This window comes from Podarcis tiliguerta (genome assembly GCF_965153285.1).
Source record: "Podarcis tiliguerta genome assembly, chromosome: 1".
Taxonomy (NCBI): Eukaryota; Metazoa; Chordata; class Lepidosauria; order Squamata; family Lacertidae; genus Podarcis; species Podarcis tiliguerta.
In genome coordinates, this window is record NC_139534.1 from 17,826,708 (window position 1) to 17,854,553 (window position 27,846).

At 44.1% G+C, this 27,846-nt stretch overlaps 1 protein-coding gene across 1 annotated transcript in view; it reads left to right on the plus strand.

Moving 5' to 3' along the window:
* Positions 1-3,012: 3,012 nt before the first annotated feature.
* HIBCH (3-hydroxyisobutyryl-CoA hydrolase) overlaps positions 3,013-27,846 on the plus strand; it is a 58,126-nt gene continuing 33,292 nt past the window's right edge. Inside the window, exons 1-6 of the mRNA XM_083412215.1 lie at positions 3,013-3,217; positions 5,028-5,070; positions 6,018-6,158; positions 7,895-7,979; positions 10,247-10,327; positions 13,255-13,307. Coding sequence (XP_083268341.1) covers positions 3,171-3,217; positions 5,028-5,070; positions 6,018-6,158; positions 7,895-7,979; positions 10,247-10,327; positions 13,255-13,307 — 450 coding nt within the window. The 5' untranslated portion in view covers positions 3,013-3,170. The remainder of the gene's footprint in view (positions 3,218-5,027; positions 5,071-6,017; positions 6,159-7,894; positions 7,980-10,246; positions 10,328-13,254; positions 13,308-27,846) is intronic.

Below are 27,846 nucleotides of genomic sequence, written 5' to 3' on the forward strand. Positions count from 1 at the left end.
TGTGTGTGTGTGTGTGTGTGTGTATTTTTGAATCACCCATACAAGTAACACTGACAGGAAACCCCACACATTCACTAATAATAATAATAATTTTTTATTTATACCCCGCCCTCCCCAGCCAAGGCCGGGCTCAGAGCGGCTTACAAGCAATAATAAAAACAAGATGAATGATTACAACTTAAAAACAAAAGTAAAATACAACATTAAAATAATGGAACATTAAAATATTAAAATGTAGCCTCATCGCAGGAGGAGAAGGAAAAGAAAAAAGAAAGAGAGCGAGGGAGGGAATCAAATTGGCTCCAAGCCAAAGGCCAGGCGGAACAACTCTGTCTTACAGGCCCTGCGGAAAGAAATCAGATCCTGCAGGGCCCTAAGTAGAATAATAGTGAAGGGGCATATTACAATATTGTTCTATTTATCCCCAAAGGGGAAGTTTTTCTACACCAGCCAGAAGGACAGGGTTTTTTCTGTTGCTTAAATGTTACAGTGCAAATGGGCCTCTCTTTGGAATGTCTAGGCTTAGGCGGGTGAAAGATAAGAGCAAGGCTAAAATGGATGTTATTCTGGCCCCAGACGGAGGGGAGACTGAAGACAAGGAGGCGAGTTGAAAGGGAGGAGGGTAACGCAGTAGACAAAGCCCCATTTTATTGCTATTAGTATAAATCATATGTTTTACATGTGAACACGTGTCGAGGTTCATGGCGTGGAGAGGCTGGTGCAGGAAGGAAAGGGGGGTCAAGCTCATGTAAGGACATAGGAAGTTGCCATAACTTTCGGTTTACAAGCAATCAGGTGGTTCACAAGAAATCAGGTGATAGTGTATTCTGCAAATGTATAAAAAGCTGGCTCGCTCAGAGTTCGGGGGCAGACATCAAGTAACGCTTGTCTGTACCATTATTTTGTCATGACAAAATAAAGGGATTTTTCCTGCAGTCATTTTGACTCTTTTCAAGCGTCTCTGTTGCTCCAAAGATCCCATCAGAAAATGGGGTCATAAAGAATGTCTTACAACAGAAGCATAACCACCCAACCCCACCCAACTTACCATCCCCCTCCCGTCTCCCCCCCTTTTCTTCCTAATGGTTTAAACCAATTCATGAACCAATAACCTCCTTTTGTAGTTGACCTCCTTTGTAATGTTTTATTTTGAAATCTTTTAAGATAATATTTTAGTTTTCTGTTAAGTAAATACTACATATTTGACTTTCTTCAGATTGTGTTATTGATGTTTTAATATTCTGTAAGCCACTTTGAGATTTTTCTTAAAAATGTAAAGCAGTATAGAAATGAAATTACAGTGGTACATATGCTTCAGGTTACTTACGTTTCAGGTTACAGACTCCGCTAACCCAGAAATAGTACCTCGGGTTAAGAACTTTGCTTCAGGATGAGAACAGAAATTGCATGGCGGCGGTGCGGGAGACCCCATTAGCTAAAGTGGTACCTCAGGTTAAGAACAGTTTCAGGTTAAGAACGGACCTCCGGAATGAATTAAGTTCTTAACCCAAGGTACCAATGTAATAATAACAACTTATGCATTGCCCGCTAATAATGAATCATATGTTGTAGATATCACTCCACATTCATTATGCTATTTTTGTGATATACAAATGACATGAGAAAACTTGGTATACTGATTTGTATAACATTATTCTAGTTTATAAACCCCCACTCCCACCCCCAAAGAAAACCCCTAGCACATTTGCAAAGATGAGCAGGGTCCGGTCTGGTTTCAAACTGGATGGGGGACTGCATTGTTGAGAAGGTTGGACTTAGATGACCCTTGGCATCCCTTCCAACTCTATAATTCTGGAGGCTGGTGGGGGGCAGGAAGGTAGAGAGTCCTGGGAGGCGGAGATGGGAATCAGGGGGGAGAAGGGAGACAGTCATTTATCAGCGAGGCCTCCAGGTGGCGTTAATGCCAAGAAACAAGGAGGCCTCCCACGTCATAGAGAAAGGGAAAGCAGGTGATGGAGAATAATGTTTCTACTCGCTTCCCCAACAATTAAGGCATTCTTCCACTTTCCAGTTTCAGGGATAACACTTCTGTGTGCAGCCGAACTCCTCCGGATTACGGCGGGGAAGAATCATGGAGTCGGAAGGGATCCCCAAGGGGTCAGCAACCTTTTTCAGCCATGGGCCGGTCCACCGTCCCTCAGACCATGTGGGGGGCCGGACTATATTTTGGGAAAAAATATGAACGAATTCCTATGCCCCACAAATAATCCAGAGATGCATTTTAAATAAAAGGACACATTCTACTCATGTAAAAACACGCTGATTCCCCGAGCGTCCGCGGGCCGGATTGAGAAGGCGATTGGGCCTGATCCGGCCAGCGGTCCTTAGTTTGCCTACCCCTGCCCAAAGGCCATCTAGTCCAACCCCCCCCCCCCCCGCAGTGCAGGAATCGCAACTAAAGAGTGGGCAATAGATCAACCTTTGCTGCAATCTAATGAGAGTGGGGTGGGGGTTTTTTGGGGGGGGGGTGTTGGCTGGAAACGCAAACAAACCTCTGTATCCCACCTGCAGTGTGAGCAGTGAGCTCCATTGCAGGGCGGCCGTGAGCCTCTGCCTGTCCACAGCAACGTGGAGGCAACAGCATGGACTACACTGAAGGGTTGTTGTTGTGTGCAGCTTCCCATGCAATCTTATTAAGCGCATCTGGGTTCAATGGGACTTGGTTGTAGTGTATTAAGAATGGACTACCTGGCAGGGTTGTCGTAAACCGTTCCTGCGGTCACGGCCATAACTCCCTTGCAAAAATATTTAAAGGCTTAAAATTTTTTAAAAATCGCGCAAAATAAGACCCATTGCCGCTGTCCAGTCGCAGCTACGTCATAAGGTTCCCCCTATTGATACTTATGGGGCAGCTCTCACGGTCAGGATTGTGTTGCCAAAGGGAACTCGGAAACGCCGCATCCGGGCTATGCGATGCGGCTCTTTCCTTTTACTTGATCTCTTGCTTCCTTTCCACTCCCCGGCCTCTCTAGGCCGCGCGAACTCTGTGCTCTGAAAAGTTTTCCAAACCGTTGACGCGCTAAGAGTTAGCCGCGCGCGCGTGCATAGCGGCGCAGCCACGTGATGTCATCACCTCGCGCCCTGCCGGCCTCCTCTCCTCATACCCGTCGAAGCCGTGCGTTAGTGGGCGAGAGAGCGCCGGTGGCAGGATGGGGCTGCCGGCTGTGGCTCCGGTGTTGAGGCGGAGGCTTCCCAGGTTAGACGAGGCCGGCGGCCCTGCGAGTGGGGCGAGGGCCGAGAGCGGCGTCGAGAAGCGCAGCCCCGCCTACCTTTCCTCAGAAGTAGCCTTGAACGCAGTGGGAGCTTACTCCCGAGTAGCGGGGCCTGCGCTGCGTAGCTTTCGCTGAACACTCTTATTATTACCGTCCTGGATATGGTTATAAACTTCAACCAGGCCATTGGATTATTAACAGTCCTGTTAAATGTGTTTGAGGGAAGGGTGTGTGTGTGTGTGTGTGTATTATTTCTTTTGTTCTTATACTTCGTTTTTACTACGCATTTTTGTGGTTTTATTCCATGAACCGCCCTGAGATCTTAGGATGAAGGGCTAAGACTGAATAAATAATAACAATAATAATAATATAAAAGGTAAAGGACCCCTGGACGGTTAAGTCCAGTCCAAGGTGACTATGGGGTGTGACACTGATCTCCGCTTTCAGGTCGAGGGAACCGGTGTTTGTCCACAGACAGCTTTCCGGGTCACGTGGCCAGCATGACTAAACCGCTTCTGGCACAACGGGACACCGTGATGGAAACCAGAGCGCACGGAAATGCCGTTTACCTTCCCGCTGCAGCAGTACCTATTTATCTACTTGTACTGGTGTGCTTTCAAACTGCTAGGTTGGCAGGAGCTGGGACAGAGCAACAGGAGCTCACTCCATTGTGTGGATTCGAACTGCCAGCCTTCTGATCGGCAAGCCCAAGAGGTTCAGTGGGTTTACAATTGCCCTTTCAGCCCTAAGGAGTGCCTCCCATAAGTGCCTCTGACCATGAATGCCCCAGAGGGGAATGGACAGTGTTAAGAGCAGGGACTGTTTTCTAGGTCATGAAAGAGGAGAAGGAAACTTATGGAAGACGGGGACAGGTGCTTTGGGCTGCCGAGATTCAGGAACAGAATCTCTTTAAATGAAGGCAGCTCTTTGTGGTTCATGCCCTTTGTTTTTCGACAGGTGTGTGTGTGTGTGTGTGGCGACAGGTACTTGCTCTCCCTGTGGGTTCCAGCAAGCGTCCCATTGCTGCATGTTAAGGTCATATTAAGGTATCCAAGGTCAAGGGCGATGTCAGCTTAGCTCATTGGCTGAATTTAAAGTTGGTGCTTTAAAGAGGGACCAAGTAGCTAAATGAGCCCTGTGAGAAGAAAAAAGTTTGGAGTTTGGGAAGGCTTATCCTGCTATGTGGAATGCTTCCTTCTTGGCTGAAAATCATTTCAAATTTAATTTTTGGACATGTTTGTGTTTATGTTAAGGTGTACTAAAAGCACAACATGGGAAAGGTAATGTAGGGAAGATGTATATTTTTTTCAGAAAGCTGGTCCCTTTGTCCTAAAGTTTGCACATGAATGATGCTTATTCGTTTGTTCATTCAGTATACCACTCTTCATCTGAAGATCACAGGGCAGTTCTCAACATCAAAATACAACATACATAATAAAACAAAAACAAACCAATAGTCCACAAGCACATTTAAAAAGCCATAGAATGTTAATCAGCCAACACCTGGTTGAAGAGAAAAGCTTCTGTCTGGCACTTAGAACACAATATAAATATGATGGGGGGGGGGACCCATGTTAATAAATATGGAGTACTCCCCGCACAAGCCTACAATTCCCAGAGTTCCCTGGGTCAATTCATAAACTACTAGAGAAAGTCCCCCCCCCCCCCCGCGCGCTGTTTCTGCTTTAAATGTATAGTGTAGGTGTGGCTGACAAAAGCATGTGCTTGATTTGCTTGACATTTTTACATAGGCTGTGGCAGAAGATATGGCTGAACTTGATTTTCTTGTTTCAGATTGAAGCCATTCAACAGGTTACAGGTCATTGTAGAACATTTGGTAAGTGTGGAGGTCTCCTTCAGGTTGGGGAGGCTAATGTGGGTTTCGTAATGTTCAATATGTAAACTGTTTTCAGCAAGCCCATGGGGGCTTTTGAATTGTGCTCCTCCAACAACCTCTCCAGAAGACAAAAACACAAGTTTCAAAGGCAATTTATGATACAACAAGCCCACAACTTATGTTCCGGGGATCTCGCCTAAAGCCAAAATCGCATTGGGTGTAATGGCTGGTGGAATTGCCCACCCCCTTTTTAATGTTTAAAAAATTACTTTGCCAAGCGCATAAAGCTGAATGCACACAAGTCAAATGTACATAAGTTGTGGGCTTCGTGTATACTGTTCACATGGGGGAAAGGCAGGAGACAAGCACTTGTGGGCGTGCATAAGCTCATACATGAGCCTAAAGTAGTTTGCTAGATAGGAACATAGAAGCTACCTTATACCAAGCCAAACTATTGGTCCATCGAGCTCTGCATTATCTTGCAGTGGCTCTCTGCGTTTCAGTCAGGGAGTCCGTCCCAGCTGGTGGTACCCGGGATTGAACCTTGGACCTTCTGCATGAAAACTAGACGCTTTTGGATTCCAGCTCCCATCAGCTCCAGCCAGAATGGCCATATAGAACGGGAGTAGTAGTAACATCTGGAGAGCCAGTTTTTCCTCCCCTGCTCTAAAGAATTTGCATGCTGGAACCAACTTGCAAATTAGCAGCTTGTTAAAAACCTTGGGTGGATCTACACACAGGAACCCTCCCCCTGCTATAAATAAGTCAGAAATTAAATTGTAACAAAATAAAAAAAACCGCTATGTAAAAATCACATCGATTGTTTTTTGTTCTCTGGCGCCATCTGGTGTTGCATGTTTCTAACACATTCAAAATGTTTTTTGGTTAATGTGGCTGAGTCCCTTGATTTTTGTTTTGTTTTGTTTGTTCTTGTTTCAAATATGCAGAGTATGTCCAAGACGGCAGCTTCTTCCTCTGAGGTTCTCTTGGAAAAAAAGGGGTGTGCTGGTGTTATAACCATGAACAGACCCAAGGCTCTGAATGCATTAAATATATCCATGATTCGACAGATGTATCCACAACTGAAGGTTGGTGATTTTCTTTTATATCAGTGCTGTGGGCACAGTGTGTGGATTGACAGAGGAGGCCATTCAAGGGCAGCACCTCGAGCAGCGGCTATAGCCCATCACGTTTTTTCTACACTTCAGCAGCTGAATGTGTGAACTGCCTCTGTTGAAAACCATTGGGTTTGAGGTGGTGCAAAAGTTCTGTATGCAACGTATGATCTGGGATGGCTCATTCACTAACAAAATCCATGTCTTGACCTCACATTCATTTGACAATGAGCATGCATGTGCAAACCAAGCCAAGGGCTCTGGATGAGCCAGCAATCCGATTAATTTTATGGACATCCTTCTGATTTAATTGGGGATGTACTGGGGAGTGGGGAAGGACCTGAGAATGAGAACAGCAGAAATTCTGTTGCCGGTAGTGGATGTTATCTACGCTCACTGAATAAGTAACACTGAATGAGACATCTTCGTCATATTTACAGAAGAATACTGGTGGTCTTAGCAACAGCAACCGTACCCTGTGGTGTCCCACAGCCAAACTTCTAGCAACAGAAATCCCTATTTAAATGGCAGAGTAGTAGGAAGGGGAGGGGGAAGCCTGGAAACCGGGCCAAGAAAGGCAGTATTGAAAGCAAGTGAATATTGCTTCAAGGGAGGGAGAAGAATGAATGTGACTGCTTCCTCTGGAAAAAGGAAATGTCTCAAGGGGGATTCCTGTGCAAGGTGGGAATGGATATTTCCCCTTGCCATCTGCAGTCAACATTATAGGAAAGGGCTCAGTCTGGCTGGGGGTTTGCTTGGCTTTGCAGCGTTCCTTAAGTTAGGCAGGGGAGAAGGGCAAGGGGGGGGGGAGATGTGGCTTCCCTGGACTTCCTCTGGAGGAACAGCAGCTATAAATCAAATAAACAAACTTCACTGGGATCCTAAGAAGCCAGGGCCTTTTATCGCTCTCCTGGACTTCTAGTCTATCACCTGGTTCAGCCATGGCTCAGTAGGGAAAAGTGCCGTGCATGGGGATTCAGGGTTTCGACAGGTTACTGAGATTCATCCCGAAGGTGTGGCATTGCTGCTGTCTGTATCGAAAGGAGGAAGAGGCCAAGCGTATGCTAGAGAGCTGTTTGGGTTCTCCCCACACCCCTTTTAGTGCTGACACTGCTCTGAACAAGGTGGCCATTCTGTCAAAGGTGGCCGTTCTGTCTTCAAGAAGAGAGAGGTGGTGTGGAGCCTCATAGAGCATGTGGCTTTGGCCCAAGGAAATTAGGGTGAAACTATATGATGCCTTGTGTTTCCCCGCAAAATATGTATTTCTATCAGGATCTGATTTCTTTCCGCAGGGCCTGTAAGACAGAGTTGTTCCGCCTGGCCTTCGGCTTGGAGCCAATTTGATTCCCTCCCTCCCTCTCTTTTTTCTTTTCCTTCTCCTCCTGCGATGAGGCTACATTTTAATATTTTAATGTTCCATTATTTTAATGTTGTATTTTACTTTTGTTTTTAAGTTGTAATCATTCATCTTGTTTTTATTATTGCTTGTAAGCCGCTCTGAGCCCGGCCTTGGCTGGGGAGGGCGGGGTATAAATAAAAAATTATTATTATTATTATTATTGCCATACAGATATAACGAGAGTGGAAGCAGCTTCCAGTGTAGAAGCAGCCAATGAGACAGAAATGCTGAACTGTTCCCTGCTGTTTTTCCTTAGCCTGGTTTATTTCTGTTATCAGAGCCCACATTCAACATGTTTTATCTTTTGTAGAAATGGGAGAAGGACCCTGACACCTTTTTAATAATAATAAAGGGAGCTGGAGACAAAGCTTTCTGTGCAGGAGGCGATATCAAAGGTAAGGTTTTGAGTATTCAGAAAGTTGAGAGTTCAGAAGTTTCAGTTGTCATTTAGTACTTAAACTTTCAAAAGCTTTTTGATGATGTCCCTCAGCAAAGACACCTGGGTAAGCTTAGCTGTCATGAGATAAGGGGGAGGTTCTGTTATGGACCAGGAACTGGTTCAGAAATGGGAAGAAGAGAATAGGAATAAATGGATTGTCCTCCCATTGGAGGGATGGAGTCCCTGAGGATCAGTGCTGGACCTGTGCTTTTTAACAGGTTCATAAATTATTATCTAGAGTTGGGATGAGCATTAAGTTAGCCAAGTTTGCTGCTGATACCAAAATATTCAAGGTACTTAAAATAAATTGGGAGAAGCTCCAAAAGGATCTTACAAAACTAGGTTAATGGACAGTAAAATGCATTTAATTGTCAGAAAGTGTAAAGTAAGGCACATTGTGGCAATGAATTCTAATTTCACGTACCGTATTTTTCGCTCTATAAGACGCACCCAACCATAAGACGCGCCTAGTTTTAGAGGAGGAGAACAAGAAAAAAAATTCTCTCCCTCTCTGCGCAGCGTCCCTTCAGTGAAGCGGCAGGAGAAATGGAGCCCCTTCCATTTCTCCTCCTGCTTTGCTGAAGGGGAGCTGCGCAGAGAGGGAAAGCTGCACAGCGCCTCTCCAGTGAAGCGAAGCCAGGAGAGCAAGAGGATCAGTGCACACCGATCCCTCTTGCTCTCCTGGCTTCGGAGATGGAGCCTGCATTTGCTTCAGAGCCTGGCTTCAGAGATGGAGCCTGCATTTGCTCCATAAGACGCACACACATTTCCCCTTACTTTTTAGGAGGGAAAAAGTGAGTCTAATAGAGCAAAAAATACGGTATATGCTTTCGGAGTCTGAACTGGCAGTGACTAACCAGGAACAACTGGCCATGTAGTTGATAGGTCAGTGAAGTTGTCTCAGTTTACAGCGGCTGGGAAAAGATAAATTCCATATTGGCGATCATTAAGAAAAGGTACTGAAAATGAAACTGCCCGTGTAGTAATGCTGTTATACAGACTTGTGGGGCAACTGCGCTTGGAATACAGTGGTGCCTCGCAAGACGAAATTCATTCATTCCGCGAGTCTCTTCGTCTAGCGGTTTTTTCGTCTTGCGAAGCAACCCTATTAGCGGCTTAGCGGATTAGCGGATTAGCTGCTAAAAGGCTATTAGCGGTTTAGCGGCTTAGAAAAAGGGGGTGGGGAGCGAAAAAAAATCTCAAGACTCGCAAGACATTTTGGTCTTGCAAAGCAAGCCCATAGGGAAATTCGTCCTGCAAAGCGCATCGAAAAACAGAAAACCCTTTCGTCTAGCGGGTTTTCCGTTTTGCGAGGCATTCGTCTTGCGGGGCACCACTGTACTCTGTACAGTTCTGGTTGCCTCGCCTCAAAAGGGATATTGTAGCGCTGGAATAGTTTCAGGAAAGGGAAACCAAGATGATCAAGGGATGGAGACTCCCCTGTAGGGAAAGGTTTTTTTGTAGGGAAAAGGCATTTGTGGGTTTTTAGTTAACGAAATAGTTAACGAAGAATTGATGCTTTTGAATTATGGTGCTGGAGGAGACTCTTGAGAGTCCCATGGACTGCAAGAAGATCAAACCTATCCATTCTTAAGGAAATCAGCCCTGAGTGCTCACTGGAAGGACAGATCGTGAAGCTGAGGCTCCAATACTTTGGCCACCTCATGAGAAGAGAAGACTCACTGGAAAAGACCCTGATGTTGGGGGAAGATGGAGGGCACAAGGAGAAGAGGACGGCAGAGGACGAGATGGATGGACAGTGTTCTCGAAGCTACAAACATGAGTCTGACCAAACTGCGGGAGGCAGTGGAAGATAGAAGTGCCTGGCGTGCTCTGGTCCATGGGGTCACGAAGAGTCGGACACGACTAAACAACAACAAACAACAACAAAGTTAACGAAAAGGGAGAGCAGAGGGAGACATGACAGAGGTGTATAAGATTATCTGTGGTATGGAGAAAGTGAACAGAGGGTTGTTGTTTTTTTATTCCCCTATCCTAATTCTAGAATCTGGTGCCATCCGATGAAGCTGAATGTTGGGAAATTCAGGACAGACAAAAGAAAGTGCTTCTTTACATAGCACCTAGTTAAATTACAGAATTTGGATGTCCACCAACTTGGCTTGCATATATTGTGATCATGAAAGTTTGCTGCAGTCACATTTCTTGGTATTCCAGACAGTTAAGTGTTTTGTAGCTAAATTTGACACTTGTTTTGTTTGCTAGCTATCGTTGAAGCAGGAAGAGCAGGAGAAGGGATGCCACAATATTTCTTCAGAGAAGAGTACGCCTTGAACAATGCTATCGGTGTGTATACCAGTAATTTAAAAGTATTTTAGTAATTTAAAAGTACGGGCTTAATTTGAGTAGGCGTAGAATCATAGAGTTGGAAGGGAGCCTGAGGATTCTCTTGTCCAACCCCCTGCCATGCAGGCATAAGCAGCTCCCCATATGGAGATCGAACCTGCAACCTTGGCATTATCAACACCACACGCTAACCAACTGAGCTAGATGTAACCCTTCTTAAACCCCTTCCCTACCCCACATTTTCACATTAGTACCTATGTGGTTGGTAACACGTCACCATTCCTTTTAAAAATTATTCTAAGAATAGTATTGCCAGTTTCCACAGTTTACACTGTACCTACGGGATCGCCTCTCCTGGTATGCCCCACAGAAGAACTTACGGTCTGCAAATAAAAATATCCTGAAGATCCCAGGCCTCAGAGAGGTTAGGCTGGCCTCAACTAGAGCCAGGGCTTTCTCGGCCGCGGCTCCAATCTGGTGGAACGCTCTGTCACAAGAGACTAGGGCCCTGCGGGACCTGACATCTTTCCGCAGGGCCTGTAAGACAGAGCTGTTCCACCAGGCCTTTGGTCAGGGCGCAGCCTGACCCCCTCCTCTGGCAATCTGCACAGAATCTTGCTTAATGGTTGCCATTAATTTGATTTTAATTAATCTTTATACTGAAAGGTTTTTAGAATGTTGGATTATTTTGATTGTTGTTAGCCGCCCTGAGCCCAGCTTTGGCCAGGGAGGGCGGGGTATAAATAAAATTTATTATTATTATTATTACACCAATTCTCTACAGTGTTTCTTTCATACACTGGAAGGAACCTTTTTCAGTCTGAGGGCTGCATTCCTTTATTTACAACCTTCCAAGGGCCATGTGCCGGGATAGGTGAGGCTAGGAGCAAAAGTAGGTGGAGCAACACACTTACATTTTCCTCTTGTGCAGTAAGGTAGTTTCTGCACATGCTCACACGCTCCCCACTAGCCTTTATCCTGAGAAACAAGAGGAGGTGGTGTTTGAGAACAATAGCACTCTGGGAGTGAAGCACAGCGGGCGAGGAAGTGTGGCCTGGTGAGAGATGCAAGAAGCCTGGGCTCTCCTTGGACCCTTGGCCCTGAGCTTCCCCACCCCTGATCTATTATGCTGCTATATTCTGTGGAATGCTTTGTATAGGTAGACCTGCCTGGCGTCTAGTTTCAGATACTCTTTGTGCCAGGCAAATAACTTTTTATTACCCAGGCTCACCACTAAGCTCTTCTTAATCAGTTGATTTTCCCCGCCCCCCCACATCCCATTCCTGGTATTGCTAGGTTTGGGGTGGGGGTTGCTTCGATTTTACTGTTCTCTTGTTCATTCCTTATTTTATCACTGTTGTGAGCTGCCCTGTGTGGGGTTTTTTTTAACGGAATGGTGGCATAAGAACATTTTAAATATCCAAATCTTATACAGTGGTACCATGGGTTAAGTACTTAATTCATTCTGGAGGTCCGTACTTAACCTGAATCACCACTTTAGCTAATGGGGCCTCCTGCTGCTGCCGTGCCGCTGGAGCACGATTTCTGTTCTTATCCTGAAGCAAAGTTCTTAACCTGAAGCACTATTTCTGGGTTAGCGGAGTCTGTAACCTGAAGCGTATGTAACCTGAAGCATATGTAACCCGAGGTACCACTGTATTCAGAAAGAGAGGAGGCACCACAGCACTTTAAAGCATGGATGGGGACTCTCAGGCTAAATGTGGCCCTCCACATCTCTCTGTGTGGCCCTCTGATGTCTCCCCAGGCCACCCCCTTCACTGGTTCTGCTTCCCACCCTGAATGTTTTTGCCCGGGTGCAGTGTGGCTCCCAACTCTCATAATGCCTCTTGCTGCTTGATGGGAGATAGAGAGGGGCTTGTGTAGAAATAATCATGGTGTGCTAGGGTAAAATTAGCATTTGTTGCTCCATCCACTTGCCTAGCCATACCCACCAATGACTTGTTGCACCTGGAAAGGGTGCTTTGTAGGGAATGCAGTGCTCAGACTGAAAAAGGGCCCCTGTGCCTACTTTAAAGGTTAACAGGTTTATTACGGCATATGCTTTTGTCTGCTGATGTTTAAGATGCTGTAAAACTCTTGGCTCTTTGCTGCAATGGACTAACATGGCTAATCTTGGAATTCAGAGTGAAATAATTATAATTTGGTCAACAATTTGTATATTCAAGTTATATTATCAGGCTTCACAAGGTCTTTCCTTGAAGAAGTGTGCTTTGTCCTGTTTTAAACACATATATGTCTTTTCATTTCACTTTTAATTTGTATACCACCTTCCTATATTACCAATATAGGTTTACAAGCTGAAGAAACAACAAAATAGACAGCAAAGATCACACACCTAATAACAATCTGATCCAATACCAAAAAAGCCATAATAAAAACATAACTTTAAAATAAGAAACTTACATCAAATGAAGCAATATTCAATAATCCATTAGAATATAATAGTAGGCAGTAAAATTAAATATCAGAAAATGATAATGAAACAGTTTATACTTAACTGTTACAATAAATAATTACTAAACTATAATCAATAAAAATAACAGCAAGTCACAATGCATAAAATACCACAGAACATACAAAAACACATGAAAAGATCAAACTGAGAACAAGGACACACAACATAATTTTTTAAAAAATAAATAAATCCCTGAACTCCCTTCACAGCTGTTTCTGCTATTCTTAAAGCCATGGTCTGGGAACGGCTCCTAGGAGGGTGGGCCAAGGCAGGTGGAAAGACTATTGCCTGATTGCCAACACAGAGTCTCTCTGCCCTTACCGTTCTTCACCTGGAAACATCTCTCTTATGAAGACTCCACCTGGGGCAAGGCAGGTGGAAAAAGTCATTGCCTGGTGGCCAGCACAAAGTCTCTCTCTCCTCACGGAATGTGTTGTTTCTGTCCTGACAGGCACCTGCCAGAAGCCATACGTGGCGCTTATTGATGGAATTACAATGGGAGGTGTAAGTAGAAATATTTTCTAAGGCAATTGGCTTGGCTTGTGCTTTCATTCTGTTTTAAAGTCGCCAGTGAAGTGACTACAAGGGGTTTCGAAGAGAGATGTGTGAGAATAACATTGACCCGGGATAGCTCAGTCGGTAGAGCACAAGACTCTTAATCTTAGGGTTGTGGGTTTGAGCCCCACATTGGGCAAAAGATTCCTGCATTGCAGGGGTTTGGACTGGAGACCCTTGGCATCCCTTCCAACTCTACAATTCTACGATTCCACATTTTTAGCATTTGCGAAATGTTCTGGAGCACCTTATTTTCTGAGGGCAGTTTTCAGTCTTAGAACGTTTACAACATCCCGCTCCCTGTGAGCTGAAAGAAAAGCACCTTTTTGCTGAGAACAGTGGCAGCACCAGAAAAAGGGGGCACAGAAGGGGCAAAGTATAATTCTTAGTGGTTGAGTTGTGTCACACACAGTAAAAACTCAAAGCAAAATAGCAGCAAATGTTAATGGCAGGAGTCCAGCAATTGGGGCTGGGAAGCAAGCTCCTTGTTTTGGGAGGTGGGTGCTTATTCACCCCCTTTAGTACTGTGTATGACTGAGAAGGATCTCCATGCAGACTTGGGGATGGGTGTGTGGGCTTGAGGGTAAGGGAAGATGAAGATATTTGGCTAAGTCTGATGGGAGTTGAAGTTGGTTCACATGTAGCTTCTAGCTATCAAGTGTTAAGTAATGTGTGAACTCGCCCTTGGTTTCAAGGATGTTTGTGTGCCCAAGAAATAGTAAGTTTTGTATACTGTTGAACAATGCAGAATAATTCAGCACATTTGTGGAAGTTATGCTTTGTATTTATTTCAGAATCCACCTCATAGTTTGTGTGACGTTGATGTTTTTCCTTCTGTGTTGGTGTTCCTTGACTCATAATTGGATGGGACCTTGAAATGTAGTTGTTGACAGTAACTGCTGAATTAAAGCCAAAGCTGCTTATCAAACACAGACAGAGTGTGTTTGTTTATGCTTTAAAAATAATTCAGAATATTTATGATGTGATTCTCATTGTGAAGATATGTATAGTTAGCGTATCCATTACAAAATTCTGTAAGTTACATATTTTGGTTATCTGCGAATGCCAGACAACACCAAAAAGTTATAAAGTACTCATTGCAAATGCACAATCTACTGGGTTTGATCCAACTGTGAATTTTTTTAATCCATTCTTCCTTTTGATTCTGTGGATATTTCTGCTATTGGAGGAAGTGGGGATATGGTTTTTGATGATTTGGTCTTTCTCCCTGTAGTTCCCATCTGCCCTCCTTATCTTCAGGGGGTTGTGGGGACAGAACAGTAGTGCAGACGGAAGGATGGAAATTGGCAAAATGTCGTCCTCTCCCGTTCAGTTAGTGAAGATGTCTGCCGGATCAAAGACACTGTTATGCAAATAAAAGGAGTCCTTCCATTTGCCAAAGTGCACCACTGAATACAGCCCAGTATATCTGAATTTAAAAACAAATATGTCACATTTTTCACTGCTAATGCTTAAGGGTCTCGCATATCTAAAGTGCATCATGGAATATTAGATGATTTAATCGTCCTTTTCCTCAGTTATTGAATCAGCCCTGCAGATGTTTCCTTGTTTAAACCATCTGTCTTTGGATGACATATGCCAGAATGGAAGTGAGGCAGAAAAAGGCAAACATCTGTCAAGATAAAATATTGTGAGGTACGAAAGGATGGAAAACAGACTGCTTCCACTTGTCAGGCATCAGGGTGCTTTTAAGAACATTGCATTAGCTTAGAGGCCATGGTTTCATCAGAATTCACGTACATGAAATTAATGGCAGTTTGAATATCTGGTGGCCTAATGTGACCTCCTGCAAATATTTTTGAAGTTGGTTTTTAGGGTGTTTTTGTAAAGCTGGTGTGCCATAAAGTCATTAGTGACTTGGTTTATGCTAGCATTTTGTAAGCAAAGTGCAGGGAAGTGAGTTTAGCTTGGGTATATTTATCCTTTTGTATAGTTTGTACAGTTTGGGGATTTCTGAGAATATTTTTTCTTCTTCAAATATTCCAGTGTCTGCTTTTCAACAGTGAGAATGTTCTTCTATCACTGCTGAATATAATAAGTGGTTAACTGCATCCTTCTGAGATCCAGAGCAAATGTGCGAAGTGTTTGATACTTTAAAAATCCTTTCTAGAAGGTGTGTATTCCTAATTTTGCAGAGGGTTATATTAAATGTTACTCTATTATCCCCCCCCCTTCTAAATCGATCTAAAAAGCAACACAAATCTGTTAACAACAAGCTTAGTACTTTTCATGCTATGCAGTAAAAACTATATTAAAGAGGGTCATTTAAGGAACATTTCAGAGCATTGATTTTTGAGCAAAAGTAGAACAGGTTTGTGGTTTCTACATGTGGTTTCTTCTATTGGTGGAAAGAGTGGATTGTCCTACGAACCAGTAATTGGGCTTGGCTCTTCTTGAGAATAATAAAAGGAGCATATCATTCATTTGTAAAAAGTACGAAGTCGTTTCAGAGGCTGCTTGACATTGTTGTAAATAGAAATATGCCCTTTTCCCTTATGGGGTATCCAAGAGCCCATATAGAGTCCTTACATAGGTTCCCTATTGGTAGGAGAAAATAACGGAGGCCAACCAGAGAATATTGAGTAGCAAAGCAGCTAGTAAGCTTGATCTTTATTGATCTGTTGCAACAGGGTGCTCCCCTCAATCGCAGGAAAGGAGGAGGACCCACAAAAATGCTGTGCAAGGGCTTATAAAGACTTTTGAAATTCCCATCCTGTAGATCAAGACCACCCCCAGAAACATTATACATACATCACGGAAGGGGTGTAACCTAAGACCACCCCTCAGATACATCACAGAAAAGGTGGTCTTAAAACAGAAATTTCAATATTGTTTTTCTCTTATCCTTGTTTGTTTCCTATCTGGCACGTTACTTGATTGGATTGCCTGAGGAGCCTGGCCATTCTTTTGTAGTGATAGATACTTAGTTCCTGGGCCATGTCACAGGCTCACACCCTATTCAAACACATCAACATACCCTTAAGACAGGATTTGTGAAGGAAAAGACAATGGGGAGGCTTTTCCACTTTGACCATGCAGAGAAACATTTGCTCAGCTTAGGAATCAAAAATGGCTTCAGGTCAGTCTTCCTGTGCTTGATCTATGCACGTGCAGTTATGAACATTACCATATATCTAGACCTCAAAATTCCTATCACATTATGTGCACCCATTTTGCTGCATTTCAAAAGGCCTTCATAAAAGATGTTTCTGGAGTTTGTGGAAGATACCGTATTTTTCGCTCTATAAGACGCACCAGACCATAAGACGCACCTAGTTTTTGGAGGAGGAAAACAAGAAAAAAAATATTCTGAATCCCAGAAGCCAGAACAGCAAGAGGGATCGCTGCGCAGCGAAAGCAGCGATCCCTCTTGCTGTTCTGGCTTCTGGGATAGCTGCACAGCCTGCATTCGCTCCATAAGACGCACACACATTTCCCCTTACTTTTTAGGAGGGAAAAAGTGAGTCTTATAGAGCAAAAAATACAGTACTTTTTACAACCACATCTAAAAAATGGTTCATCGGGGGGTGGCATGGTGTGAAAGGGGGATGACCAGTTAAGCCTGCTAACGTAGGTGGTATTCAGCTAAACAGGTGCACTAGTGCAAGGATGTTCTATGCATAGGGTTAGGGGAACCCCTGGACTATATTTAGGGTAACACAGTGAGAGGAGAGGCTCGGAAAGTTCCACTACACAGCTAAACATCCTAGCAGTAGCGGAACTGTTTAACTAGATACCATCCTTTGGTCATATCTACACCATATATTTGAAGCTCGTTACTTCCCCCAGAGAATTCTGGGAAAGTAAGGGTGCTGGGAAGTCTAGCCCTGTAAGGCGTAAACTACAGTTCCCAGGATTCTTGGGGGGTTGGGGTTGGGGGGGGGTAAGGTCACATGCTTTAAATGCATGATATGAATGTGACCATAGACCCAAATTGCCCTTCTTACAGAATTGTAGAGTTGGAAGGGATCATGAGGGTCATCTAGTCCAACCCTCTAGGAATCTTTTGCCCAACACGGGGCTCAAACGTGCGACCCTCACATTCAGAGTCTCACGCTCTACTGACTTAGCTATGCCTTCATCTGTGCACTGGTCTGCCTCCAGAGTCTTTACTCTAGCATGTGAGTCAGAATCACCCACTTTTGTGTGCTTCTGTGCATGCCTCTGGCTGCAGAGAGGCCAATATCAGAACAAACTCATTGGGAGATGTAATGTGATTATTCTGTCTGTTTCTGTTGGATTTGAATACTCCAGTTTATCCCAGTGTGGAGACTCAGCTGAACTGCCTGTATCTGAGGAGGCTGATTGAAAAGAATGAAGATCAGAGAACCATGTGAAGATGCAGCAGAGAGCTGCCTCCATGCGTGGGTTCTTTGAGTTCATGGGAGCCTTTAATTCAGGCATAGGCAAGCTTGGCCCTCCAGATGTTTTGGGACTACAACTCCCATCATCCCTCACCACTGGTCCTGTTAGCTAGGGATGATGGGAGTTGTAGTTCCAAAACATCTGGAGGGCCGAGTTTGCCTATGCCTGCTTTAATTATTGACACGTGAACAGATCTCCCTTACTGCAATTAGCATACCCTGGTTCACAGTTTGGGGGAGACAGCTTTACAGGTTATGCATCTAAATCGGCTGGGAAACCTTTTGGGCTTTCACATGTTCTTAGCCTCCAACTCTCACCAATCCTAGTCAACATGATTAGTGTTCTGGGATGATGGTAGTTGTAATCAGACAACATCTGCAGGGCAAAAGGTTTCCCACCCCTAACCTAAGTAGGGGAGAGTGAGAGCAGCTGTGTACCATTGAATCATAAGCAAAGTGAACCAAAAAGCTAGATTTTGTAGGTTTATTTTTGCAGCTTTGTAGGTTGTTGACAGCCAATATGATTGAACTTGGATTGGATATTGATGTCCTGGCTTTAGCCATGTATCCCTTTAGCCATGTATCTCCGTCTCTGTCCAACAGTGGTCTTGGGCAGAATGCTGTTCCCTCAGTCCTGTTTCCTCCACCTTCAAATTGTGGTGGGGAAAGAAGGACGTTGAAAGTAGGAATGAAAGGATGTTTGTGATTGTTCTGCAGAGAGGATTTTGCACACTTAAATGTTACAGTGAATATAGGTATTAATGCATTCAGAGCTGAGTAATGTACAATTAGCAAAGTTCTCCTTTGTTGTGCTAAGTGAATTCATTTCACACTTTTCTAGTTCTATGAATGTAACTGTGCAGTTGTTGTGATCATGACATACAGGTAAATGCAGTTTAGCATCTTTTGATGAGCACTTAGCTAAATGTTCCTGCTGGTATTATCTGTCAGCAGGTAGGAGATGCAGGGCTAATGATTCAGTTGTTGCTGCACATTTCAGTAAACAGCTACTAACACAAATTATACCATTTCAACTGGGTCTTTCTAGACTTGGTAAAACACTCAGCCTGTGTGCAGTTGATCTTTTACTGATGCATTTGGCAATGGTAAGAAATTAGGGTCAGTATGGAGCAGACATTTTAACTTGTTGGAATTTTCTGCAGATCCTCAGTTATATGCACGTTGTGGAACTCGGGATATCCTTTAGTAGCATTTGACACTCTGGTTCCACAGCATGAGCCAGAACCCAGTATGCTACTAGGAAGATGTGCATTGGAGGACCTTGCTTAGTTTGCTTTTTTACAGGGGGCTGACTTGATCTGATGCTCCCAAGAATTTGTGCAGAACAGAACGCAACTCCTTGATGGATCACACATTTCTCAGGATTCTGCGACGTTGTTTTGATGTGCAAAAAACAAATACAAGAAAGTGCATTGAAAAGTGCATATTTTTTGTAAAAAGTGCAAATAAAATATGTACAGTTTAAGGGGGGGGGACTTTATTATGCTTAAAAAGAAAAAGCACCAAACTGGCTGGAGCAGACATACAGCTGAGGGCGAATGAAGCCAAAACTCAGTTAGGCAGCTCAGTTTCAGCCCTACTCCAAAGTAAGATCATAGGATCATAGAATGCTTCCTATGCCAAGTCCAGTCATGGGTCAGTATTGTCTGCTCAGCCTTCTCAACCTGATGCCCTTCAGACATTTATGGGAGGATAGCTCAGTTGGCTAAAGTGTGGTTCGGATGACGCCAAGGTTGCAGGTGCAATTCCTGTATGGGACAGCTGCATATTCCTGCATTGCAAGGGGGCGGACTAGATGATCCTCAGGGTTCCTTCCAACTCTATGATTTTGCACTATAGCTGCCATCATTCTATGCTGGCTAGGGATGACGGGACTTGTAGTTCAAAACAGTTGGAGGGAGCCAGGTTGAAGAAGGCTTCCATTGAATGGCCGTGGGAACTGCAGTTCACTTTTGCACATAAAGCTTGAATATTGTAGAGAGATCATACCATCATTGGTGGTACTTAAAATGCGTAGAAAAGGGTGAATGCATAATTCATTGGTTTATCAGTCCTCCAGCAGGTATTATGTATGGTGCTGGTTTTCTTTTCAGTAAGTTCTAAGCTAAGCATCCAATAGATGGGGGTGTAGAGCTTCTCTTTTACGCCCTTCAAAAGCACAGTTCTTTCAGTAGCATGCAGTTTCTCATTTGAATACCATTTTGCTTGTGTAATGGCTTCAGAACAAGTTGTTCAGTTCATAAGGAGAAGGGGGAAATGAGTTCACACAATACACTTGAACTTTCAAAGGACTGGCACAGATTATGGCGACCTGTCTTCAGTACCACTAGGCGTAATGGTGTTTTGGCACCGCTAACAAGGCAGTTTGAGGGTTGAAAGTCCCTAATGCAGACATGTCTGGAGCACAAGTTCATTTTCTACAGGCTGAACTGATTTGTTTAAGCTTTTCTCTTTGGAAAACCATTCTGTCTCTAATCCAATCCTGCAGTGGCTTGTTTAACAGAAAACGGGGGGCATTGCAGCCTGGGCCCCCCCCCCCGTGCTCCTTTTAGCCATGAGAAAACTGTCTAGAACTCGGTATTGGAAAAAAGTGTCACATAATTCTAGAGCTGCAGACTTCGTTCTTGATTTTGATGGCTTGAAAGACAGACTCCAAACTAAAGCTGTATTTTAAAGCAGGTTTGGAGAATGCTTCCTTTGGCAGGCTGTAGGGCAGGCTGCTGCAGCTTAAGTAACGAAGATTAGTTTATAAGAATATTTACATTTGCATTTCACTACAAATGTGGCACAGACCCTTTAAAAACACTGAACGTTTACCGATTGCAGAGGTCCATTTTTATGCTGCTTTGAAGTCCTACATTAAGTTCACGCAAGTTGCAATTGCCCCAGTCGCTCAGAAGTTGGCAAGAAAGCAAATTTGAAGCCGAGGTTGTCTACGCCCCTTTTGGACGGGGAAAGCCTTTCACTGTTTAACAGATCAAAGTTCTGTTTGTCATCCCAGCTAGGTGTGATGTAAAGTGGAAAAGTTTTGAAGCTATCTGTGGAACAATGTGAGTTATCTCCACAGGTTTATGGCTTAGTATAAACATAGCATACATTCTATCGTCAGGCCAACAGCGAGTGAGTCAAAAACAGAAAGACCTTTCCACATGACTGTGCAAAGCACTCTAATGTGGGAGTCAATAGTTTTGCTAGGAAACATGGAGGGCAGTTCTTTGAAATTAAAAGTAAGAAGTGAAACCATCAAAGAATGATAGGCAAAAGGGTAGCCTTTCTACTGTGCCATTTATTTTTCTTAATCGGAGGTGTGTTCCAGTGCTGGAGACATAAAATTTGCATGAAACACTTAAAAGATGGTTGGGATGAGTGTTTGTGTGTGTTTTCTGCTACTTCTCATTTTTCTTGCCATGTGTCAAATCCATTCCGTGCCTGTAATACTTAGTGCCGCTACAATCTGCACAGCAGCTGTAGTAGAAACAAGTTTCATTGCCTGCAGGGGAAATGGAAATTTCCCCAGTATGGAATGTTCCTGGGAAAATGTGACATCCCTCACTCAGAAGGGAAGACGGCTGCATTTTGTCCAACAAATGAGTAGCATCTTGTGTCCTTAGGAGAAGGTGGAGCCAGAGGGCTTTGCAGATAGTGGAGGTGGGTTGCTCCTCTGGAGTTGGAGATACGAAGTCTAGGTGTCTCTTCCCAATCCAGGAAGAGTTGAAAACTCAGCCTCTAAAGCTTGGGAGCTTTATGACAGCATGTTACTGTTTGCTGGGAGGAGGGAGTATCTCTGCTAGTCTCCGTCACATTGATAATGTCATAGTTAATGCTGTAGCGAAATCTAAGTTACGTCTACTTTTGCTTTGAATGTGTAATGTTGCCCCAAAATGAATAGATTACAGCCAGTGCTGGGTGTTTCCTTGGAAACTCAGTGTAATTTGTGCATCTAAATCATAGGGAAAGACAAAAATGCATTTTTGACTTACAGGAAGCACCTTACTGCTCTCTGACTGCAGAAGGCAAATCTGTTGGCCTACAAAGCTTGGCGTAACACCTGCTGCGTATTATTAGTTGTAGATAATAGAACACGGGAAGATTTCAGAGAAGCAAACAACAGAACCAAACCCCGACTGTGGTTCTTTGACTTCTGGCAAATGTACTGCTGGGAGACCTTGGATGTTGCAAAATCTTTTTTAAAAATATTTCAATGTCTTTGTCAAGTCTATAATGAAACATCACTCCTAAAAGATTTATTTTTGGAAAGTATTTAGTTACCAAATGGTGGAGTATTTTTAAAAGGGGGGGGGGGAGAATTATTGGGAAAATGCAGTTATAGAGACTGTCTGAACGTGTTATACATGTAAGATGCACTAGTTTGATGCCCAGCATCATCTGACAGTAAGGGAACATGGATGACTTACAATGAGATAGAATGGTTGGCATTTCTCCCCCTGCTCCAATAAGAAAGGCACAATTACGTAAATGGCCAGTGTATTTAAGGTAAAGGGACCCCTGATCATTAGGTCCAGTCGTGACCGACTCTGGGGTTGCGGCGCTCATCTTGCTTTATTGGCCGAGGGAGCTGGCGTACAGCTTCCGGGTCATGTGGCCAGCATGACTAAGTCGCTTCTGGCGAACCAGAGCAGCGCATGGAAACGCTGTTTACCTTCCCACCGGAGTGGTACCTATTTATCTACTTGCACTTTGACGTGCTTTCGAACTGCTAGGTTGGCAGGAGCAGGGACTGAGCAACGGGAGCTCACCCCATCGCGGGGATTCGAACTGCCTGCATTAAAAAACATGCTGCCTCAGACTGTTGATGTGTCTTGGAGGATTTTACTATTTACTTCAAGACTCCAGTACTGATGTTTAGGATTTATTTGATGAACTGTTCCTTTCTGGTATACTCTCCCCTTGCATATTGCTCTATAGATGACTTCCTACTTGGAAAAATGCTACTGAGCTGCTGCTGGGTTTCTACAATATCTGTTCTTGAGTTTCTGGTATTGATTGTGGTTTCTTACTTCGCAGAGGCAACGAGCAGAATTTTAATCACCTGCAGTTTTGTTTTGTTTTTTGGCAGGGGTATTTTCATTCGCTTGCTAGAATTTCTGTAGTTTGCTTAGGATCAGTGAGACTTCCTCAGCAAAGCTGAAGATACGAGGAGGCCCATGTAGGAGTACTTTAAGGGGTGTGGGTTATAGGTATAAGAAGTAATCTTTCATCCCCCCCTTTGTCAGGATCCTTCCTGTTGCTATTTTCCAATATTGAGCTTTGCCATGCATTTCAGAACAAATTCTCTGCGCCTGATTTAGGGCAGTGGCAAATGATTTTTTTCCACCTTCTGTTCCAAATAAGATGATGTATGAATGCCCAGTTTATCAAGACAGATACTAGCCAGGATGCCAGTTCTCAAGTCTCGTTTTGCGTAGGAATGACCTCATTCTGGGATCATATGAAGTCCTTTATGAATGATAAAATATTTAGCATGGGTTGGCGAAGTTTGCAGAGTAATAACCTGTCATTCTGCTGATTTCTGCTCCTGTAAACAATAAGTGTTTCACAAGTTATTGATAATATATTGCTAGGAAAACACATTCCTGGACACTGAGGTCTCATTTGCTCCCATTCCATCATTTCTAAGGGTTTATAATGTGATTTTGAAACAATTCTGAATAAAACAGTGTTCAGATGTATGGTCCATAAATTTCTGTTTCTGAGAAACGGTTGGCAGGCAGGTTATCAAAATGTGAAACTTACTGAACCTTTATGTTTACTAATAATTCTTAAGCTTTTGGGAGGCTTCAGAAAAATGTCAGAATTTCTTGGTAAGTCTAGTCATGTACCTTGAATAAAGAAGCACATTCCTCCATAATTTCCCTCATTTACTGGTCATCAGCACTCAGTCTCTTGCTAGCTCAGTTTTTCCTTTGCTTGGTGTTTTTTAAATTGGTGAATGTCAAGAATGAAGCTTGTTTTTGACATTTACCCACCAAGTCATTATAAATGACGGAATTAAGGGTAAGCTTTGAGGTTTTATAAAAAAAGTGTCGGGATTTCCTGCTGGTCTCAAAATCTTAATTATATGTCAACATTTATTATTCATTGACACTGACATGATACACGCATACTAAAAATCAATAATTGCATGGCTTTAGGGGTGGGTAATGGTTGGAAATGTAAATAGTATGGATTTGATCTAGAATTATTCATGCTGAAAGTGGACTCACTACAATCAGTGGGACTTGTTCCATTGATTTCAGTGGATCTACTCTCAGCATGATTCCGTCTGGATCTAACTGTATGTAAACAGCTTTTAAGATGCTTCCCCTGAGCTACTGCTGTTTACTTTGTCATCTTTAAAGATGGAGAAGATCTACGATGCAGTAGGTAGCTTTCTGTTTATGCACCGGGACTTTACATTGCCTTGCTTCCAGTGGCATCTCCTCCCTTTCAAGTTTGGATAAGTAGCACCCTGGGGCGGTTTCTGGAAGAAATATTGGTCCTCTACCCATGTATTGACGCTTTTGAATTATGGTGCTGGAGGAAACTCTTGAGAGTCCCATGGACTGCAAGAAGATCAAATGCATCCATTCTTAAGGAAATCAGTCCTGAGTACTCACTGGAAGGACAGATCGTGAAGCTGAGGCTCCAATACTTTGGCCACCTCATGAGAAGGGAAGACTCACTGGAAAAGACCTTGATGTTGGGAAAGATGGAGGGCACAAGGAGAAGGGGACGACAGAGGACGAGATGGTTAGACAGTGTTCTCGAAGCTACAAACATGAATCTGACCAAACTGCGGGAGGCAGTGGAAGACAGGAGTGCCTGGCGTGCTCTGGTCCATGGGGTCACGAAGAGTCGGACACGACTGAACAACTAAACAACAACAACCCATGTATTATTGAAGCACAGAAGCACTTCCTTGATGAGGATACCAACCAGAGAGGTGGGGGTGGGGGTTTGATTCATTGATGAAATGAGAGACTTTGAAGTCTTCAACAGTAGTTTTGCCAGGCTTTTGTCTTTTCCAGTACAAAAGAGGAACAAAAGATGGCAGTCATGAGATTTTACATAACACTTTAAATGGAGGTATAATTTAACAATTTGTATTCATAATCCCAAATAATTTTGCTTACAAAATAGAGGTGAGAGAGCGTTGACTTATCAAATTAGTTCAGAAACAAAGTGCTAATCTTGACGGTCTTATTAACTTGCTATTTTTTTAATGTGCTTGCCCAAATATCCAAATAAATCACTGGAATAATTTCCTCCATATCCATTAAAAAATATTGTGCCGCTGAGTGATGTCTGAGATCTAAAGTGTTGTATGCCCAAGGCGGAGGGACTATGTACCTTTGGTACTTAAGCAGTACAGTGGTACCTCGGGTTAAGTACTTAATTCGTTCCAGAGGTCTGTACTTAACCTGAAACTGTTCTTAACCTGAAGACCACTTTAGCTAATGGGGCCTCCTGCTGCTGCCGCGCCGCTGGAGCCTGATTTCTGTTCTCATCGTGAAGCAAAGTTCTTAACCTGAAGCACTATTTCTGGGTTAGCGGAGTCTGTAACCTGAAGCGTATGTAACCCAAGGTACCACTGTATTCCCTCTGAATGCCAGAAGCCAATTTGCTTCTGAAATTGAACAGATGCTTGCAAACAGTTTATGATACAGTGTGTCTCTCAAATAGTACTGAGAAATTATTGAAAAGCTAGGGTGTGTGTGGGTCCAGTTCAAAGAACAAAAAAGTTTTAAGGAACCACTGATCTTGCCCAAACTCTTAGGTGCTCCTACAGAAGCTCTGTGCATCCCAGCTAGTGTTGCTTCTCAGGAAACTTTTAAATATACAAGTGCCCCAGATTTAGTTGATCAGAAGTTGGATCCCAACAACCGTGTTTACCAAAATACATGTTTGTAAATCACGTCCAGTTTTCTTACCAGTCTTTTTTTGCAGTGAAAAGGTTCATAAAGAGCATCTACAGTATGTTTGGGATACATTTCAGGAAATGTGTGCTGCACGATTTCATTACCGTATTTTTCGCCCCATAGGACGCACTGGCCCATAGGACGCACCAAGTTTTTTTGAGGGGAAATAAAGAAAAAAAAATTATTTCCCCCCCCCGGCACTTGTGGGGCCGGCAGCGGGGAGAAGCGCTCTTCTCCCCGCCGCCTGCCTGCAGACCAGGTCCGGGGACAACGGGAAGACGCGCTGCGCCTCCCAGCTGTCCCCGGAGCTTGCGGGGCAGGCGGCGGGGAGAAGCACGTGTCTCCCCGCCGTCAGCCTCCAAACCACATCGGGAGACAGTGGGATGGCAGCGTTCTGCCTCCCCGCTGTCCCCCGATCTTGTGGGGCTGGCGCTGCGGCTCTCCTGAAGCCTGGAGAGCGAGAGGGGTAGGTGCACACCAACCCCTCTCGCTCTCCAGGCTTCAGCGAAAGTCTGCATTCGCCCGATAGGACGCACACACATTTCCCCTTCATTTTTTGGGGGGGGAAAGTGCGTCCTATAGGGCGAAAAATACAGTAATTACCTAGAGTTTTTGGGGGGTTTTTTGGAGGGGGGTGTCAAACGTAGAATCGGCCATAGAAGCCTACTTCAACTAAGTATTATTTCTGCTTTTTATTATGCAAGCAAAGGTGTGTCTATAGCTCTCAGTGTCCTCTCCAAATTATACAGATTGCACATATTCAGTCAACCCATGTATAAAATGTTGACATTCCCCACCCCCCAATGTAGTGTTCTTATTTCATAGAATTGTAGAGCTGGAAGGGACCACGAGGGTCGTCATCCTGTGGTGCAGGGATCTTTTGCCCAAAATGGGACTTGAGCCCATGTTATAAGAATTTTAAGGTCACACACTGTCAGGGAATTGCCATCGGAGCGGGAGGCGGACGATGGTGGAGAGGGTCCTAGTAGAAGGAGGGATAGCCCATCCGCTGGGGAAGGTAATCAGCGTAACACCAGTGGGAAAGGGGAGGAGATAGAGGAATCGGAGAGGTGGCTCCAGGACTCTTCGCAGGAGACCAGCGGAGAGGGCACGAGTACTCCGTTGCCCACACCCACTTTGCGCAGGAAACTTTCGCGCAGGCAACGGGGGAGGAGACTGGGCATCAAACAGCTTCTATGTTGGAAGCGGTTTAAGAAACGCCCACTGACGGATTCTGCCAGCGACTGAGGCAGCCACGGAAATTGAGGCTGTCCAGACAGAAAGGGTTCAACCATGCAACCTAGCCAGGAGTAAAGGCAACTTACGCACGAGCAACCCCTAGAACCATTACACACACACACACACACACACACATACACACAATGTTCATAACTGTATATATAAACCACATGTCTGAAACCCCACAGAAAAAGTCCTAAAACCATTTTGTCCCTCCCAAATTGACCTCAGATATTTCTCTGCAAAGTCGAAGGAAAATGGAAAAGCATTCCCATTGTCTTTTCGTTCACGAATCCTGTCTTAAGGGTATGTCTTTGTATGAATAAGGTGAGCCTGTGACCTGGCTCAGGAACTAAGTATTTATCATTACAAAAGACTGGCCAGGCTCCCCAGGTAATCCAGTCAAGTGACCATTAGTAGGTAACCTGCCAGACAGGAGATGAACAATGCACTCAGATTTCTGTTGTAGACTGCCTTTTCTATGATGTAGGTATGATGTATATGGGGGGTTGGCTACGCCCCTTCTGTGATGTATGCATGATGTTTCTGGGGGTGGTCTTGTACTCCAGGGCGGGCAATTTAAAATGTCTATATAAGGGCAGGCACACCTTTGTTCTGGGTCTTCCTCCTTCCTGCGTGTGAGGGGAGCACCCTGTTGCAACAGCTTTAATAAAGATCAGGCTTACTAGCTGCTTTGTTTCTCAATATTCTCTGGTTGGCCTCTGTTATTTTCTCCTACCAATAGGGAATCCACGTAAGGACTCTGTACCGGCTCTTGGATACCCCATAAGGGGAAAAGGGCAGATTTTGTTTACATCACCCTGAGATTAAGAGTCTCATGCTTTACCTACTGGCCTATTGAGGCATTCTTGCTGCAGTGCAGTTAATTTATCCATACGAATCGGGGGGCATGCCTGTGAGAAT